Here is a 14531-nt window from a genome sequence, read left to right on the forward strand (position 1 = left end):
CCCAGTAAAGCCTCATTGTACTTATATGGTGGCACACAAAGTCCATACGCCTTCTTACAGACCCGTAGGCACTGAATGTACCCATGTATGATGCCTTTGTGAGAATACCTCCATAATGCGACATGCAATGAAGCATGCCACAACTAGGCCCCACTCCACCTTCACGGATTCATATGGAAAAACCTCTATGCATCCACATGTGGAGGTACAATATGGGATCATAGATTTCTATTGGTGCCATAGCACGGATCCATACAACATGGACCCCTGATATGGCAGTTTTTGTGAGCCCTAAAGCGTATTCTGTAATCTAAATAAGACAGTGCTGCCCTACTGTAAACAGATATTTATATATTCCTGCTCCCATATCACAACATGGAGTCTGGAGGACTGTCCATTTAGTATGAAAATCGACATGGTATATATGTTGTCATGTTTTCCTTTGTGAAACCATATGTTCCCAAACTAGGATTGCTTGACTGCACGTTATAAGAAATGTTTATAGAAAACTGGTCGTCCGTTATAGATTGTAATTCTAGATCAGCGTTTTTGTGATTGGACTTTTGTGGGAACTTTATACTAATCTTTGATATATTATCCCCTCTCTTCTTATTACAGTGAGTTTTTCGAACGCACTATCCTATGCAACAGTCTTGTCTGGAGCTGCTCTTTTACTGGAAAATCTGGACTTACTTACCAAGAGGCACTCGAATCTGAGAAGAAAGTGAAAAGAAGCTTGCTGAATTTCCCTGAGCCTGTACTCGTGCCTGTGTTATACCTCGCTACACTTGCCAATCATCAGAGGTTGTCTGATCTATGTGATGATGTCTTTGATTATGTGAAGGACCGATTCTTTATTGGTGAAACAGTAACTGTAATGAGAAACAGTGGTGCAAGGTAATGTGACTATGAATCTGATTCAATATTGAAATGTATTTTGCAATAAAGCTTCACCTTCTTTTAGCTGCTTTAAATGTTAAATATAGGAGTTGCATTTTCAACAGTTCCCACATATGTATCCATTATTTGAATTGCTATCTGTAGGAGTGTATGTTTGGTTAATAATGGTCCCTGTGGCTGTCCTGGTGCCATTAGGATACAGCTGCCCAGCTGAGTGAGGCAGAAAAGACAGATGCTGCTGCAGCTTCTGATAACGGTTTTCTCTCACCTCCATGCTTGATTCACAGCTACACTGCTCATTACTGCTGTGATGTCCTCCATGTTGCTGCTGTTTCTGAGTGCTACAAAGAAAGAGGGGAGCAGGATTTTCCTCTTCTGTGTGTGCAATGTATAAAAGACATGATAGCAGTTAGCACCCAGTAGCTCAGTGACAACTGAGAATTAGGGAGAGCCTGCAGAGAAGAAAACGGCAAAACAGATATATATATATATCAAGTCATATAAAGGCCAGAAACTATGTTATTCCTAATGTACACACATGACCTCTTATAAAAAAAGTCACCTGAAAATGTTTGATAAAAATGCACAAGGCGGGCATTGGAATAGGATCAAGCGATGTATTATATTATGCTGATCTGGTTGTACTGTTAGTGAATGTAAATGTTTTACATTTCAAGGCTGAAAACCCTTCAATACAAAAACATTTCCATTCATTAACCGCCCAACCAGATCAGCAGATTATATTGCTTGATCCTATTACAATGCCTAGTCCTGCTCACACAACTACAGTTTGTTACAATGTATAGAATTATTCTAGTGCTAAAAATGTGATCGCTGAGCTGAAACTTTGGAGGACAGACTTGTGTTCATGCTTGCAATTTCACACCGCAGCCTAGGTGCTTGCATTAAAGCCTATGTATGCAGTAATGCATGGATGTGAATGTTTAGCTCTTGAATATTACAAATGTCTGCACTTTAGATGCTGAGTTAATTGAGCAAAACGTTGGGGACCCCTTGTAGAATAAACATAGTGATGAATAAATGATCCTCAAGTGAATTATGGCTAATTTATCTAAATTGTCATTCAAAGACATAACAAAATACATCACATACATATTATCTACTCCATCTTATTGGATGTGTTATGGGCAGGTGAATTGTCTTCCTCACGTGGCATCGCTTGTAAACTCCAGATCATCACCTTGTGCTGTGAGTCAGCACCATGTAGAAGTATGTGGAGGTGACTGCTGGGTGTAGTTTGCTTCATCTGTATATTTTTCAATACTTTTGTGTATTTCCCGTTCATGTAATCTTTTTATAGCATTTCTGTATTCCTTACTGTAAGAAACGAAATCCTAATTCTTAACAAGTTTAGTTTTTCCAGCATGAAAACTTTTATTGTTGTGTTTCCCTTCAAATTCCACATGAAAGAGAACAAAGGATGCAACAGTACAAGATCCATGCGATATTTCAAGCCTTTGTGTGTTAGAGAGTATTCCTCAAGCAGTGCCGACTTGTTACAACTTGCCTTCCATAGTGCATTTATTACTGATTTACTATTTTGTCAGGTTGGAGTGTACTATTTTGGAGATTAAACTTCCACCACAGGAGAACGGGATGACAAATGGGCACAATATCCACAGCGACACAATTGTTATCAGTGACAGCGATGATGAGTCTCCTAAGGATGTTCCGGATAGCTGGTAATTAATAAAATTTTAATTTATTACGGATTACCATATGATCCTAACATTAAAAATGGACACTAATTTTTCAAACAACTTATGCTAATCTAATAGTATACCTGATATAGCACAACTTTGTAGTTTACTTGCTGTTAAAATGTAGTTTTATCCAGGCAAATTCTGTGTGAAGTTACTGCCACTAGGTGTCCCTTCTTTTAATCTGCTGTCCAACCCCTGTTGTCAAGCAAATTCCATCCTGGTTACAGAGCAGAATTGACAGGGTGCAGAAGTTGGGGGTGTGTCCCTACACTGCCTACTATACAAGTCTATGGGGAGGGGGAGCAAAAGGAGAATGAGTCAGCAAACAACTATAGAGGGGGAGGAAGCAGAAACAGTGAGAGACAGGCTGCTGGTAACATTTCTGTCACCCAAGTTGTGGATTCTCAGCTAGACCACTAGTTACTGCTGCATAATCTCCTTCAGAGAGCCTGCAGAGGGGAAAACGGTTAATAATGCAGGATACAAGTCCTATAATGGCTAGGGATAGTGTTATTCCTCAAGTACACACACACAACGGCTTACTCTGAAAAGTTAGGTACGCATTGTTAGGACTGGGTGATTAATCCAAGCCCTCAAGGCTGCTGACCATTCTGTTTTTTAAAAGAATCGTTGAATCTATTCTCTAGTGGTGGCTTGGCGTCTTGCTGCAGCAGGAAGCTCTGCCTCGTCACCTGCTTAGTCCGCTCCGTCTGAGAAGCTGTTCCCCGTTCTGTCCCCATCTGCTCCCTGCTTCCCTGCGGAGCTGCTGTTCTGTACTCAACAAAATAATACAGTACGGAACAGCAGTTCCTAGGTTATGCAGGGACTTCTAGTATAGTGCCACACAACCTTGTAGATACCACCCCCCGCCTTGTAGATGCCACCACTGTAGTCCCCTATAGGAGCGAAATCTCCTATATGGACATTGACGTCAGGGGCGCCCTCTTAGAGCGGAATCCCCGGCCAGAGCGTTGGCAACATATGGCCGGGGATTCTGCTCCCGGAGGACCCTCTGTCGTCACTGTCCATATGGACAGTGATGTCAGTAGCTATTCCTGTAGTGGAATCCCCAGCTAGAGCCTTGCCGACGCTCTGGCAGGGGATTTCGCTCTTAGAGGGAGCCCCTGACCTCACTGTTCACATACCACGCTGTATGGAATAGTGTAGTATACTACGTAAATCGTTCCTCCAGAAGAAACGTATACCGACTGAGGCCAAAAGGACACTCTTGTACGGTCAGGCTAATGGAGCCCTATTGGACACGTTTAGCGTGTACGTATGGAGCTTTCCCAATGTGCATGCTAAGGCCTCATGCACACGACCGTAAAAACTCCCGTTATTACGGGTCGTAATTACGACCCGTAATAACGGGCTCATAGACTTCTATTGGCGACGGGTGCCTTCCCGTTTTCTCACGGGAAGGTGCCCGTGCCGTTGAAAAAGATAGAACATGTCCTATTTCAGGCCGTAATAACGGCACGGACAGTCCATAGAAGTCTATGGAGCTCTCGTAATAACGGGTGGCTACATGTGTGCACCCGTCATTACGGCAGCGTTGCTAAGCGACGTCAGTAAATAGTCACTGTCCAGGGAGCTGAAAGAGTTAACTGATCGGCAGTAACTCTTTCAGCACCCTGGACAGTGACTACCGATCAGAATAAACCTGTAAAAAATAAAAATAAAAGACGTTCATACTTACCGACAACTTCCTGCTTCCTCCAGTCCGGTCTCCCGCCCGTTGCCTTGGTGACGCGTCCCTCTCGACATCCGGCCCGACGTCCTGGATGACGTTTCAGGCCATGTGACCGCTGCAGCCAATCACCGGTCAATCACAGGCTGCAGCGGTCACATGGACTGCCGCGTCATCCAGGGATGTCGGGCTGGATGTGAAGAGAGGGACGCGTCACCAAGACAACGGCCGGGTAAGTATGAATTTCTTTAACTTTTATTACAGAAAAGGCTGTCCCTTCTCTCTATCCTGCACTGATAGAGAGAAGGGGCTGCCGATTAGTGCAGTGCTATTTTGCCGCCAAAAACGTGCCCGTAAATACGGGTGGAATACGGGTGACACCGGACCCATATTTACGGGCACGGGTTCGTAAATACTGGTGCAAAACGGGTAGAATACGTGTGACACCGGACCCGTATTTACGGGTGGGAAAAAATACGGTGGTGTGCATGAGGCCTTAGTGTAGGGCCAAACAGTATGTTATAGGAGGAATAACATTAACTTTATCATGCAAATATGATATATATATATCTCATATTTGCATTATAAAGTTGCTGTTATTCCTCCTATAAATTAATGGAAAAAAACCCCCAATAACAAACGGTTAGGTGTCAGTCTGTGTAGGTACGTACCCCCAACTGGTAAGGCCCTGTTCACATGTTTTGGCCCTACTCTTAGCGTGCACGTTGGGAAAGCTCCCTACGTACACATTAAACGTGTCCATAGGGCTCCATTAACCTGACCGTACAAGTGTCCTTTTGGCCTCCGTCGTATATATACACTAGCAGAAAAGACAGTGGCTTGCAGCAAAAACAAAATTCCTTTAGGTGGGTGCACAGCAAAAGCAGTCATGATCCAAAGACTGTATTGATATCAAAAGAAAATCTTTCAGCACTCCAAATGAGAAACGTGAAAAAATGTGGTTTATTGAGCCAACACAGCAAGGTGCAACGTTTCAATCCAACATTAGGACCTTTTTCAAGCATTGTGGTACATAACATCCACAGTGGTTTAAATAGTGTGGCTAATACATATAATCAACCTCATTGTAATAATTAAAAAGTGTATAAAGTTCAATAGGGTATTCATAAGGTATAAAAAAAAAAAATCTATATATGTAAATTGATATAAACTAAAATCAAGCAAGAAATTTGCATGATTACAAGTCATTCAATAATCTAGATGTGTTGAAAATTATGGCTGCAGGACCAGTCACCAATCAGGAGCCTGATTCCTAATTCATGTTAAAACGAAATAAATTGATGTTATATATCCAATCGAAGCCATCCGTGTTCATCGTTCGCCGATGTCAAATGCGCATGCGTCAAGGTGGCGAATCCGGAAGTGACGTATAAGACTCGTTGCCAAGTTACAAGACGCTATTACAGACGTCTTAACAAACCCTAGTGTCCATTGCGCATGCTAACAATCTTATATCGATAGGATATAAAAACCTATTTAATCCTATAGTAGTGATTTTTTTTTTTTAATTTAAAATAGAAGAACCCAGTGCATGGTTTGACATATTAAATAATTAAAATGTCCTGGACCAATAAAATAGGAAAAGAAGGTTAAAAAAACAACGCAATAAACATAAGTGGGGAACAGCAAGTATGCACAGTATATCCGCTCGATGTAAGTAAACCTCATTGGCCATACCCCATTCGATCACAAATCATAGGGGCTACTTAGAAAGAAAAATCTTCTAATATGTGTATACAGGAATAAGATCCACACGAGGAGAGAGCGCCCGTGGCCACACTTATGTGGTCAATGGTATCAGCTATCCGGGTTCGTGGAGAAACCGAGTAACACCTTCGTGTACACGGTCAAACACACCTCAACCAACTTTCGTTTTGTTTTATGTCAGTAGTTTTTTCCCCCATTAATTTTATAGGAGCAATAACAGGAACTTTATAATGCGTGTGTGTGTTTATATATATATATATATATATATATATATATATATATATAAAATGTCTCTAACTAGACATGTCAGGAGAGTATAATGGCTTTTCTCCTCCCATTCAGGGAAAAAAAAGAACCAGTTGACGCATCTTTAATCAAATACAAAGTTGAACCTGTTGTGAAAGAAATGTATGAATCTGTTACTGTGAAACAATGCCAAGTCAGGTATGTATGCTGCCTGGAACCCAGTACTGAAGTTTGTTGATGTTGTGATCTTTATAAATGACGTTACAATACAGAATACCTTCCCTTTGGCTAATTTTCCAGCAGTCACTAGGTCCGTTATCAATCTGCCAAAAATTACTGCCAGCCGTCTGTAGCGTGTTTTTGTTTTTTTTAAAATAAATTTACTAGCATGTAATCACAAAGTAGAGCTGAAGTTTTCACGTGTACTCTGCACTTGACTATGTAGAAAGGTTTTGCCTTTTAAAAGGTTGATATATACCGTTTTGTTATGATACTGAAACCAATATCTGTTTAACAAACTTGGGCCTCAACTCCTTGCTTCTCTTTAATTGAATCCCAGTGACTTTTTCTTTCTTCTGTTTTCTAGAGCTTCTTTTCTGTTAGTTATTAGTTTAGCTAGTGCTGACGGCTTAAAGAGGCTCTGTCACCAGATTATAAGTGCATTATCTCCTACATGATCTGATCGGCGCTGTAATGTAGATAACAGTGGTTTTTGTTTTGAAAATTCATTTCTTAATAGACAACTGGGCGTGTTTTAACTTTTGACCAAGTGGGCGTTGTTAAGAGAGGTGTATGACGCTGACCAATCAGCGTCATACACTTCATGTCCATTTGTACTCAGCACAGCGTGATCTCGCGAGATCATTCTGTGCTGTCACATACACCCACATTAACTTTACTGAAGTGTCTTGAGAGTGAATAGACATTGCCTCCAGCCAGGACGCGATGTCTATTCACACTTTTGTAAAGTTTGTGTGGGACTTACTCACACAGCAGCAACAATACATTGTCTTAACTGTTCGATTCTTATGTTTATTTGCTTTTCTATCTTCATTCTAGTCGAAAGCCCTCTCTATTTTCACAAGAAAGACTGAAACAGTTTTTAAAACTTCACTGTGAAATACAAAATGGGATGGTGAAGCCCAAGGTAATTTTTATATTTTTAACAATTGTGTTGATTTCAAGCACAGCAATCATGAGATGTTAGGGGTATCTTCATGTTTTTCCTAAAATTATATTTCTTATGGTTCCTATAGTTCTGGCCACATCCTTGTAATATCAAATATTAGCCAGTATATATAAAATATTTTTCTGCTTCCATCAAGGTAGAAATAAGCTACTTGGTTGGTGAGATCTTTATCTCTCCAAGTAAGGGGGGATTCACACGAGCGTGTATTCGGTCCGTGCGGGCCGCGTGGTTTTCACGCGGCACGCATGGACCAATACAAGTCTATGGGGCAGTACAGACAGTCCGTGCTTTTTGCGCAGCGTTTGTCTGCTGCGCAAAAAGCGCGACAGGTTCAATAACTCTGCGTATTTCGCGCATCACGCACCCATTGAAGTCAATGGGTGCGTGAAAACCACGCAGGTTGCACGGAAGCACTTCCGTGCGAACCGACTGAAACAGCGCACCAGCTGTCAAAAGGATGAATGTAAACAGAAAAGCACCACGTGCTTTTCTGTTTCCGAACATCCAAACGGAGTGTCTTTGCGATGAGCGAAGCCGGACAAGCGAACCGAACTTCACCGGGTTCGGCCGAACTCGTTTTGGCCGAACCCGGCAAAAAAATTATCGGTACACGACGTCAGGAGTTAAACTGTTTCAGCACCATGGACAGTGACTTCCGATCCCAATATACATGAACCTGTAGAAAAAAAAAACGAAGTTCTGGCTTACCGATAACTCCCGGCGTCTTCCTCCAGTCTGACCTCCCGGGATGACAATTCAGTCCAAGTGACAGCTCCAGCCAATCACAGGCCAAGCACAGGCTGCAGCGGTCACATGGACTGGCGCGTCATCCAGGGAGGTGAGGCGCGTCACCAAGGACGCGTCACCAAGGCAACGGCCGGGAAGTTCTCGGTAAGTACGAACTTTTTCTTTTTTTTCCAACAGGTTTTTCGATATTGTGTTTGGCATTCACTGTCGAGGGTGCTGAAAGAGTTAGCTCTTTCAGCACCTTGGACAGTGACGGGCGTCGACTAGCCTCATCTCTATGATGGCGGCTGCGCGAAAATCACGCAGCCGCGCATCATACACGGATGACACACGCAGCTGTGAAATGGTTTTTGCGCGCGCAAAACGCAGCGTTCGTCTGTATCTGTCCTAATAGTGCTACAAAGTTCAATTCAAAAGTCTACTTAGAGGACATGTCCACAGCCCTCCCTGTGTGACTGACCTTTCTGATCACACAACTCAGTGCTGCTGTATATGGGTATTAAAGATGTTTTCCTACAAACCAGATCATATTAAAAACTTGGGGCCGCAGCCATTTTTTATTTTTGTTCGTTCCTTCCTTCCAAAAGCCAGGACTTTTTTTTTTTTCTTTTTTTTCGCCTACACAGCCGTATTGGAGTTATTAGTAATTATTTTTTTTGTGGGCTTGTTCGCAGTTTTTAGTGGCATCTTGTAATGTACTGGGAAACCTGAGAAAAAAAAAAGATTATTTGATGAAGAGGAGGCCCCCCCCCCCCCTCTGTCTCTAGTGGCTTAGGTACCGTGGCTGCTATTGACCGTCTTAAGTGGCTAGTCGTCCGGAGCTGAAGCCATCTCTGATCCTGGCCGTTACAATGAAGTGTCGACTGTCTAAGATGCAGCTAACGCCTGCTAAGTATGGAGTTCACAATCCCCTGCCCCCTGACTATGATGTAAATTTACGTCAAATGTCTCTAACGGGTTACAAAGTGATGCCTAGTAATTCATATTTGCTATGATTGGTGGTCAGGGCGTTAAAAGGAAAAAAACACTACTAATGGTTTCTCACTTCAAAACTGTTCCTCATTAAAACAAATTGGAGTGTAGGAGTTCATAGGGATGTGTTCACACATCCCGGTTTTGACACCATTTATTCAAAACCGCACCAAAAAAAAGTGTTAACACAAGATTAAGAGTTGTCATCAGTGGCCCCTTCGCTGGCTGGTAGATCTGCCTGGCTGCTTCTAATTAGTGATGTATTTCAGTTATAGCAGACAAATCTTATTCTATCTACAATTGAAAAGGTAAACCAATTTCCAGTATATTTTGTGTATCAATTCATCATGGTTTTGAAGACCCACTTGCCTTCATTTAATAGTTACCTTTGTTTTCTTCCAGTGGATACAAATCTGTCCTGGTCGTTTGATGGACACACAGGTGCACGATCGTTGCAAGACACCGCTCTGATAGGATGGGTTTTCATGCCGTGATCTAAATGTGTTTTTGGTTTTTTTTATAGCAATTTTCGTAATATCACGACAAAATGGTGCGGTTTTGCGGCGATACGTGGCAAAAAAAAAAAATCACATTGTCCTTATGAACTTCGCCATAACTGGACTGTAACGAGCCGTGTACCAGTGTATCCATCACAAACATGAAACTATGAAACAGCGTCTCCCAGCTGGTGTTTCATCAACGCTGTGTTCAATTTGCAGCTCGTTGGTTTTGCTGCTTCGACGTGTAAATTCAGGATTTCTCACATAATTTGATTAGCAAAATTGTTTGTTTAAGAACGCCTTCGTGTGTAAGACCTTGTGTTTCCTTTCTTTTATTTATTTATTTTTTTTAGTAAATTTCAGGTTGGAATAAAGACTGTAGTAAAATAGTCTATAGTTAGTGACACTGAGTATAAAAATTTGTGCAACAGGGGGTAAACACTGTGCCCCTTAGGCAGTGGTCAAGCTCTGTTTTTTGTTTTTTTTTGGAGAGGTGCAGAATGTATTTTTATATATGTATGTGTATATATATATATATATATATATATATATATATATATATATATATATAAAATTTTATTCTAACTGGCGTAAAGCTTTTTTTTATCTTCTCATTGGGGAACAAAGACCATAAATATATGCTGTTGCCACTAGGAGGTGTAACACTATGAATAAAAAGTATTGGCTCCTCCTATAGTGTATATACCCCCTCCATCAGGCATTGAGAGCTGAGTCTAAGCTTAATGTCCGTAGGAGGCAGACACCCCTGCTGGTACAGTAAGCTGTCTTTTTTCTTTTTTTCTGTGTTTTATTTTTACCTTTCTATTTTCTTCCAGCAGGGTAACAAGAGTGACGCTGTCCACCTACTTTTCCTAACGTCTGACGGGTGTATAGTGTTTTCCATTGCACTGATGTCCCCATGCCATGCTGAAAGCAAGAGGGACTAGAGCGCAAGCTCCCGTTTCCCACCATCCTGAGGTTCGTCCCCCTTCCCAGCTCCACTAGTATACCTCCTAATTTAAGTTGGCACACGCAAATGGCTTTTCACTGCTGGTTCCCATTCTGCGGATGGACTTAAGGACAGGTGAGTATTCACAGTTTCCCATCTCCCGTTAATATTTCTTGGTGCAGTGATCTGCGTCTGACCACCCGCAGCACAGATGTAGGCGGGCTGCAGGCGCCTTCCCAGAGGATACAGTTTCTGGGGTCCTTGTCCCATGTCACAGCCGCCACTTCGCCACGGTTGACACCATTTTCGAGCGCTCAGTGGGGCGAGGCTCGTGCTTCTGCCTAGCAATTGGTGGGTAATGGTCATGTGATGACTGACAACCAATCATGGCAAGGTGGGGGGTCATCTCACGTGCCGTTTTTTTACAGACTTGCTGGGACGCAGCCTCTCATGTCATGACCTCCAGGCACTGCTGCGGTAGACACTATGACAATGGTTTTTATCCAGACTCGTAGATTGTCTTTTGCACCCCCTTCGGTCCTGACAGTAGCAGCGTAGCGAATTGCAGTCCAGTACAGCAGGAGAGCATATACCTAAAGTACTCTAGGTAACTCTAAGTAGCCATTACCCATTTTTAAGGGAATCTCAGACTTGAATTGCAGTATTAAGTTGTCTCATAGTCACTAGCTTTTCCCCGAGGCTTCTGCCATGTCAGGCTTCTGCCATGTCAGACACCAGAAAAAAAATCCTTCCAACAGGTGCCTTTTTATGGGGTTTGTTTTGCCTGTTCCACGAGTAGCCAAAAATGTTAATGTGGTCAACCGACTCTTTGTAATGCATTCTGGCTTAGCCACTTCCAGCTATGCCCACGCCTAGTGCTGATATCGAACTGCAATGGGCTCATTCCCTCTCCAGGGTCGTCAATGAGCTCTCCAACGTCACCTAGTCCATGATGGGCATCTTGGTTTGCCTAGCCGACAAACTCTCTGGAGACTCTTCGTCCACATCGTCGTCTTTTCGTGGCACACCTCCTAAGCAGTCTCACCCGCCCTCCATATTACCGGTCTTATCAATATGCCCTCCCCCTCCAGGGGACATATCTGCCGCTTCTTCCCCTCACCAGCACCCCTTGTCCGAAGGTGAAATCTCGCATTCTATTTTGGAACTGGATGATGAGCGATATTCCAAGTTGGCCTCTACGGTGGACAGTCTCATCACTGCAGTCAGACGCACCTTACAACTTACGGATACGAAACAGTCTCCCTCTGTGAAGACACTCACCTTCCTTCACCCCAGACAATTGCACAAACCTCGGAGTTCTAAGAGGTAACCTCAAGGGAATGGAAGCATCCTGATAAGAAATTTTTCCAGACCTCTCGCCTGAATCAGATGTATTATTTTCCAAAGGATATTTCCTCAATGGCCAAACCACCAGCTGTAATCCTCTTGTCTCCCTTCCGGCCAAGACCACTACTCTTTCTGTAGCAGAGTCTGCCCCATTCCGCGATACTTTTGACCGCCACATTGCCCTAGGTGGTTTTTTCCCACCTTAATGAGGATGTCATTTTGTGGTCCTTCTGCCCATCGCTGGTGCACCCTAACGATCGCTACTTTCACAATTTGGCTTGGCAGCTTCTAAGGCTACAATCGCTCGGTGACAGCAGTTGACGCTTCGTGAGGTTTCCTGGATTAAAGAAAAGCAACCCCCATTCCAGATTACGCCTTTCCACTGGGGTGGTTGGTGCCTACTGGGTTATGCGCCATCAGACTCTGCAAGGCAGATACCTGGTTGGTCGAATTTGCACAGGGTACATACCTTTGCGTCTGTAGACCCTTCCCTTGGTCGCATGGTGCGGACGTCTGTGCAGTCGATGCTTATGTTCTTTCTTTTCAGTACACACCCATGTGGACTGCTTTGGGACGTCCCATGGTCTGTGTCGCCCAATGAGATAAATGAGAAAAGGATTTTAAAAAAAAAAATATTGTAAAGTCCATTTCTTGTCCATTCATTGGGGGACACAGTTCTCACTGTTTTTTAGGTGTGACATTCATAAGGTTGTTAGTTGGACATAGTTTTCTTCTATGGTTCTGATATTGTTCTTTTACATTTTTGTACTGCTTCTGTATAGACTGACTAGCTCAGTGCCTGAAAGAGGGGTATATATTGTAAGAGGAGCCAAAACTTTTTTTTGTAAATTGTGTCACACCTTGTAGTGGCAACAGCATATTCCCATTGTCTGTGTCCCCCCAATGGACTGGACAAGAAAATAATTTTACGGTGAGTTCTCCAAAAATCCTACAATATTTATTTATTTTTTCTACATTGTCCTCTGAGGGCTACAAATAAGCATTGACTGTTCTTGAGATTTGAAGCAAGTTTCCAAATTTAATCCAACAATGTGTTCTTTTTCTCATTTATAGGCAAGCAGCATTGCAAAGTATCATATCTTAGAGAAAAATTACTTCCACTTCTTTCCTGATGAGCCGCCAAGATTTATATTATCAGCAGAAAAAAAAGCTGCAGCAGCCAGAAAGCACTTAAGAAGGGTAAGTTGTAAGTGTAAATGAGTTGTCTGGTTAGGAAACCCTTTTTCAAATTTAACACTATTCTGGGTTAATAGAGGAACGGGTCCCTCATTCCAGTGCTCCTGGCACGGCCGCTGATTTAAAAGGGCACCATTTAATGCTTCATTTTCCCTGCGGTGATGCGGTGAATTGAAAAACTTGTTGCCATGATTACCCACAAATTACATTTAAGTTCTAATGTTTTCAAGCAACTGGATACCATGTAATTAGATTTAACTTTAAAAAAGACTACCAGCAGAAACACCACTTTCCATCAATTCACCCCCAATTTGATTGAAAACCCCCCCGCACTATACATAGTACTTACCTACAATCAAGCCCCTGGCAGCTTCTGATCAGTTACCATCTTGAATTTTAGATTTTACCCTACATTCTCTGCCTCTGTGCTATACTATAAATCCCATAATGCCTCAGCACAGCCTAACATTGGTAGCTAGAGCCAATACCAACTTTGCCTGCTCGGGCGGACAATACCCGTATCCATCTCTAAATACTGTAAATAAATGATTAAATGAGATTAGAACCAATATTACAATGTCAAAAAACCTTCCTTTTCCTATCCCCCACCCCCTAAAGCAATGTTAAGAATAAAATTAACATAACTGATGTCGCCGCGTCCGTAAAAGTCCACACTATAACATTATAGCGTTATTTAATTTGCTCGGTGAACTCCATAAAAAACAAAACACCATATATATATATATATATATTTATCACCCAAATTGCACCTCAAAAATGATCAAAAAAGCGCATGAATGGTATCCATAAAAACTACAGCTCTCCCCGCAAAACTGTAAGCCCTCACATCGCTCATTCGGCTGAAAAATAAAGTTATGGCTCTCAGATTATGGCGACACACTTTTTTTTTTTTTAGCAAATACATTTAGTAAAAGTTGTAATAAAAAAAACACAAATTTGTTATTGCCCTAATCGTATCAACCCGTAGAATAAGGTGACCGTGTAGTTTTTACTACCTGATGGACGTGGTAAAAAAACAACAAACCCCCACCCCCCAAAAAATTGCGTAATCACGGTTTTGCCCATTTTACCCCTCAAATTATTTTTTCCCTGTTTCCTAGTACATTATTTGGAGCAATAAATTGTGCAATGTAAAAACTGCATCTGTCCCGCAAAAAACAAGTCCTCATACAGCTGTGTAGACGAAAAATTAAAGTTATGGCTTTTGGAAAGCAGGGAGGAAAAAAAAATTGGCTTTGTTCTTAAGGGGTTAAAGGAACATGTGAGAAACTTTAGTTTTGATTTAAAGTTTTTCTTTTAAGGAGGCTTTCCCTTTTAAGAT

General features: G+C 42.1%; 1 protein-coding gene across 2 annotated transcripts in view; it reads left to right on the forward strand.

Moving 5' to 3' along the window:
- The window catches only part of BAZ1A (bromodomain adjacent to zinc finger domain 1A), a 98931-nt gene that overhangs the window by 11906 nt on the left and 72494 nt on the right, over positions 1-14531 (forward strand). For both annotated transcript variants that reach the window (XM_075844149.1, XM_075844150.1), the window contains exons 3-7: positions 619-897; positions 2469-2603; positions 6385-6486; positions 7348-7435; positions 13067-13192. In XM_075844149.1, the coding sequence (XP_075700264.1) occupies positions 619-897; positions 2469-2603; positions 6385-6486; positions 7348-7435; positions 13067-13192 (730 nt within the window). The remainder of the gene's footprint in view (positions 1-618; positions 898-2468; positions 2604-6384; positions 6487-7347; positions 7436-13066; positions 13193-14531) is intronic.

The sequence above is a fragment of the Rhinoderma darwinii genome, chromosome 12 (genome assembly GCF_050947455.1).
Source record: "Rhinoderma darwinii isolate aRhiDar2 chromosome 12, aRhiDar2.hap1, whole genome shotgun sequence".
Classification (NCBI taxonomy): Eukaryota; Metazoa; Chordata; class Amphibia; order Anura; family Rhinodermatidae; genus Rhinoderma; species Rhinoderma darwinii.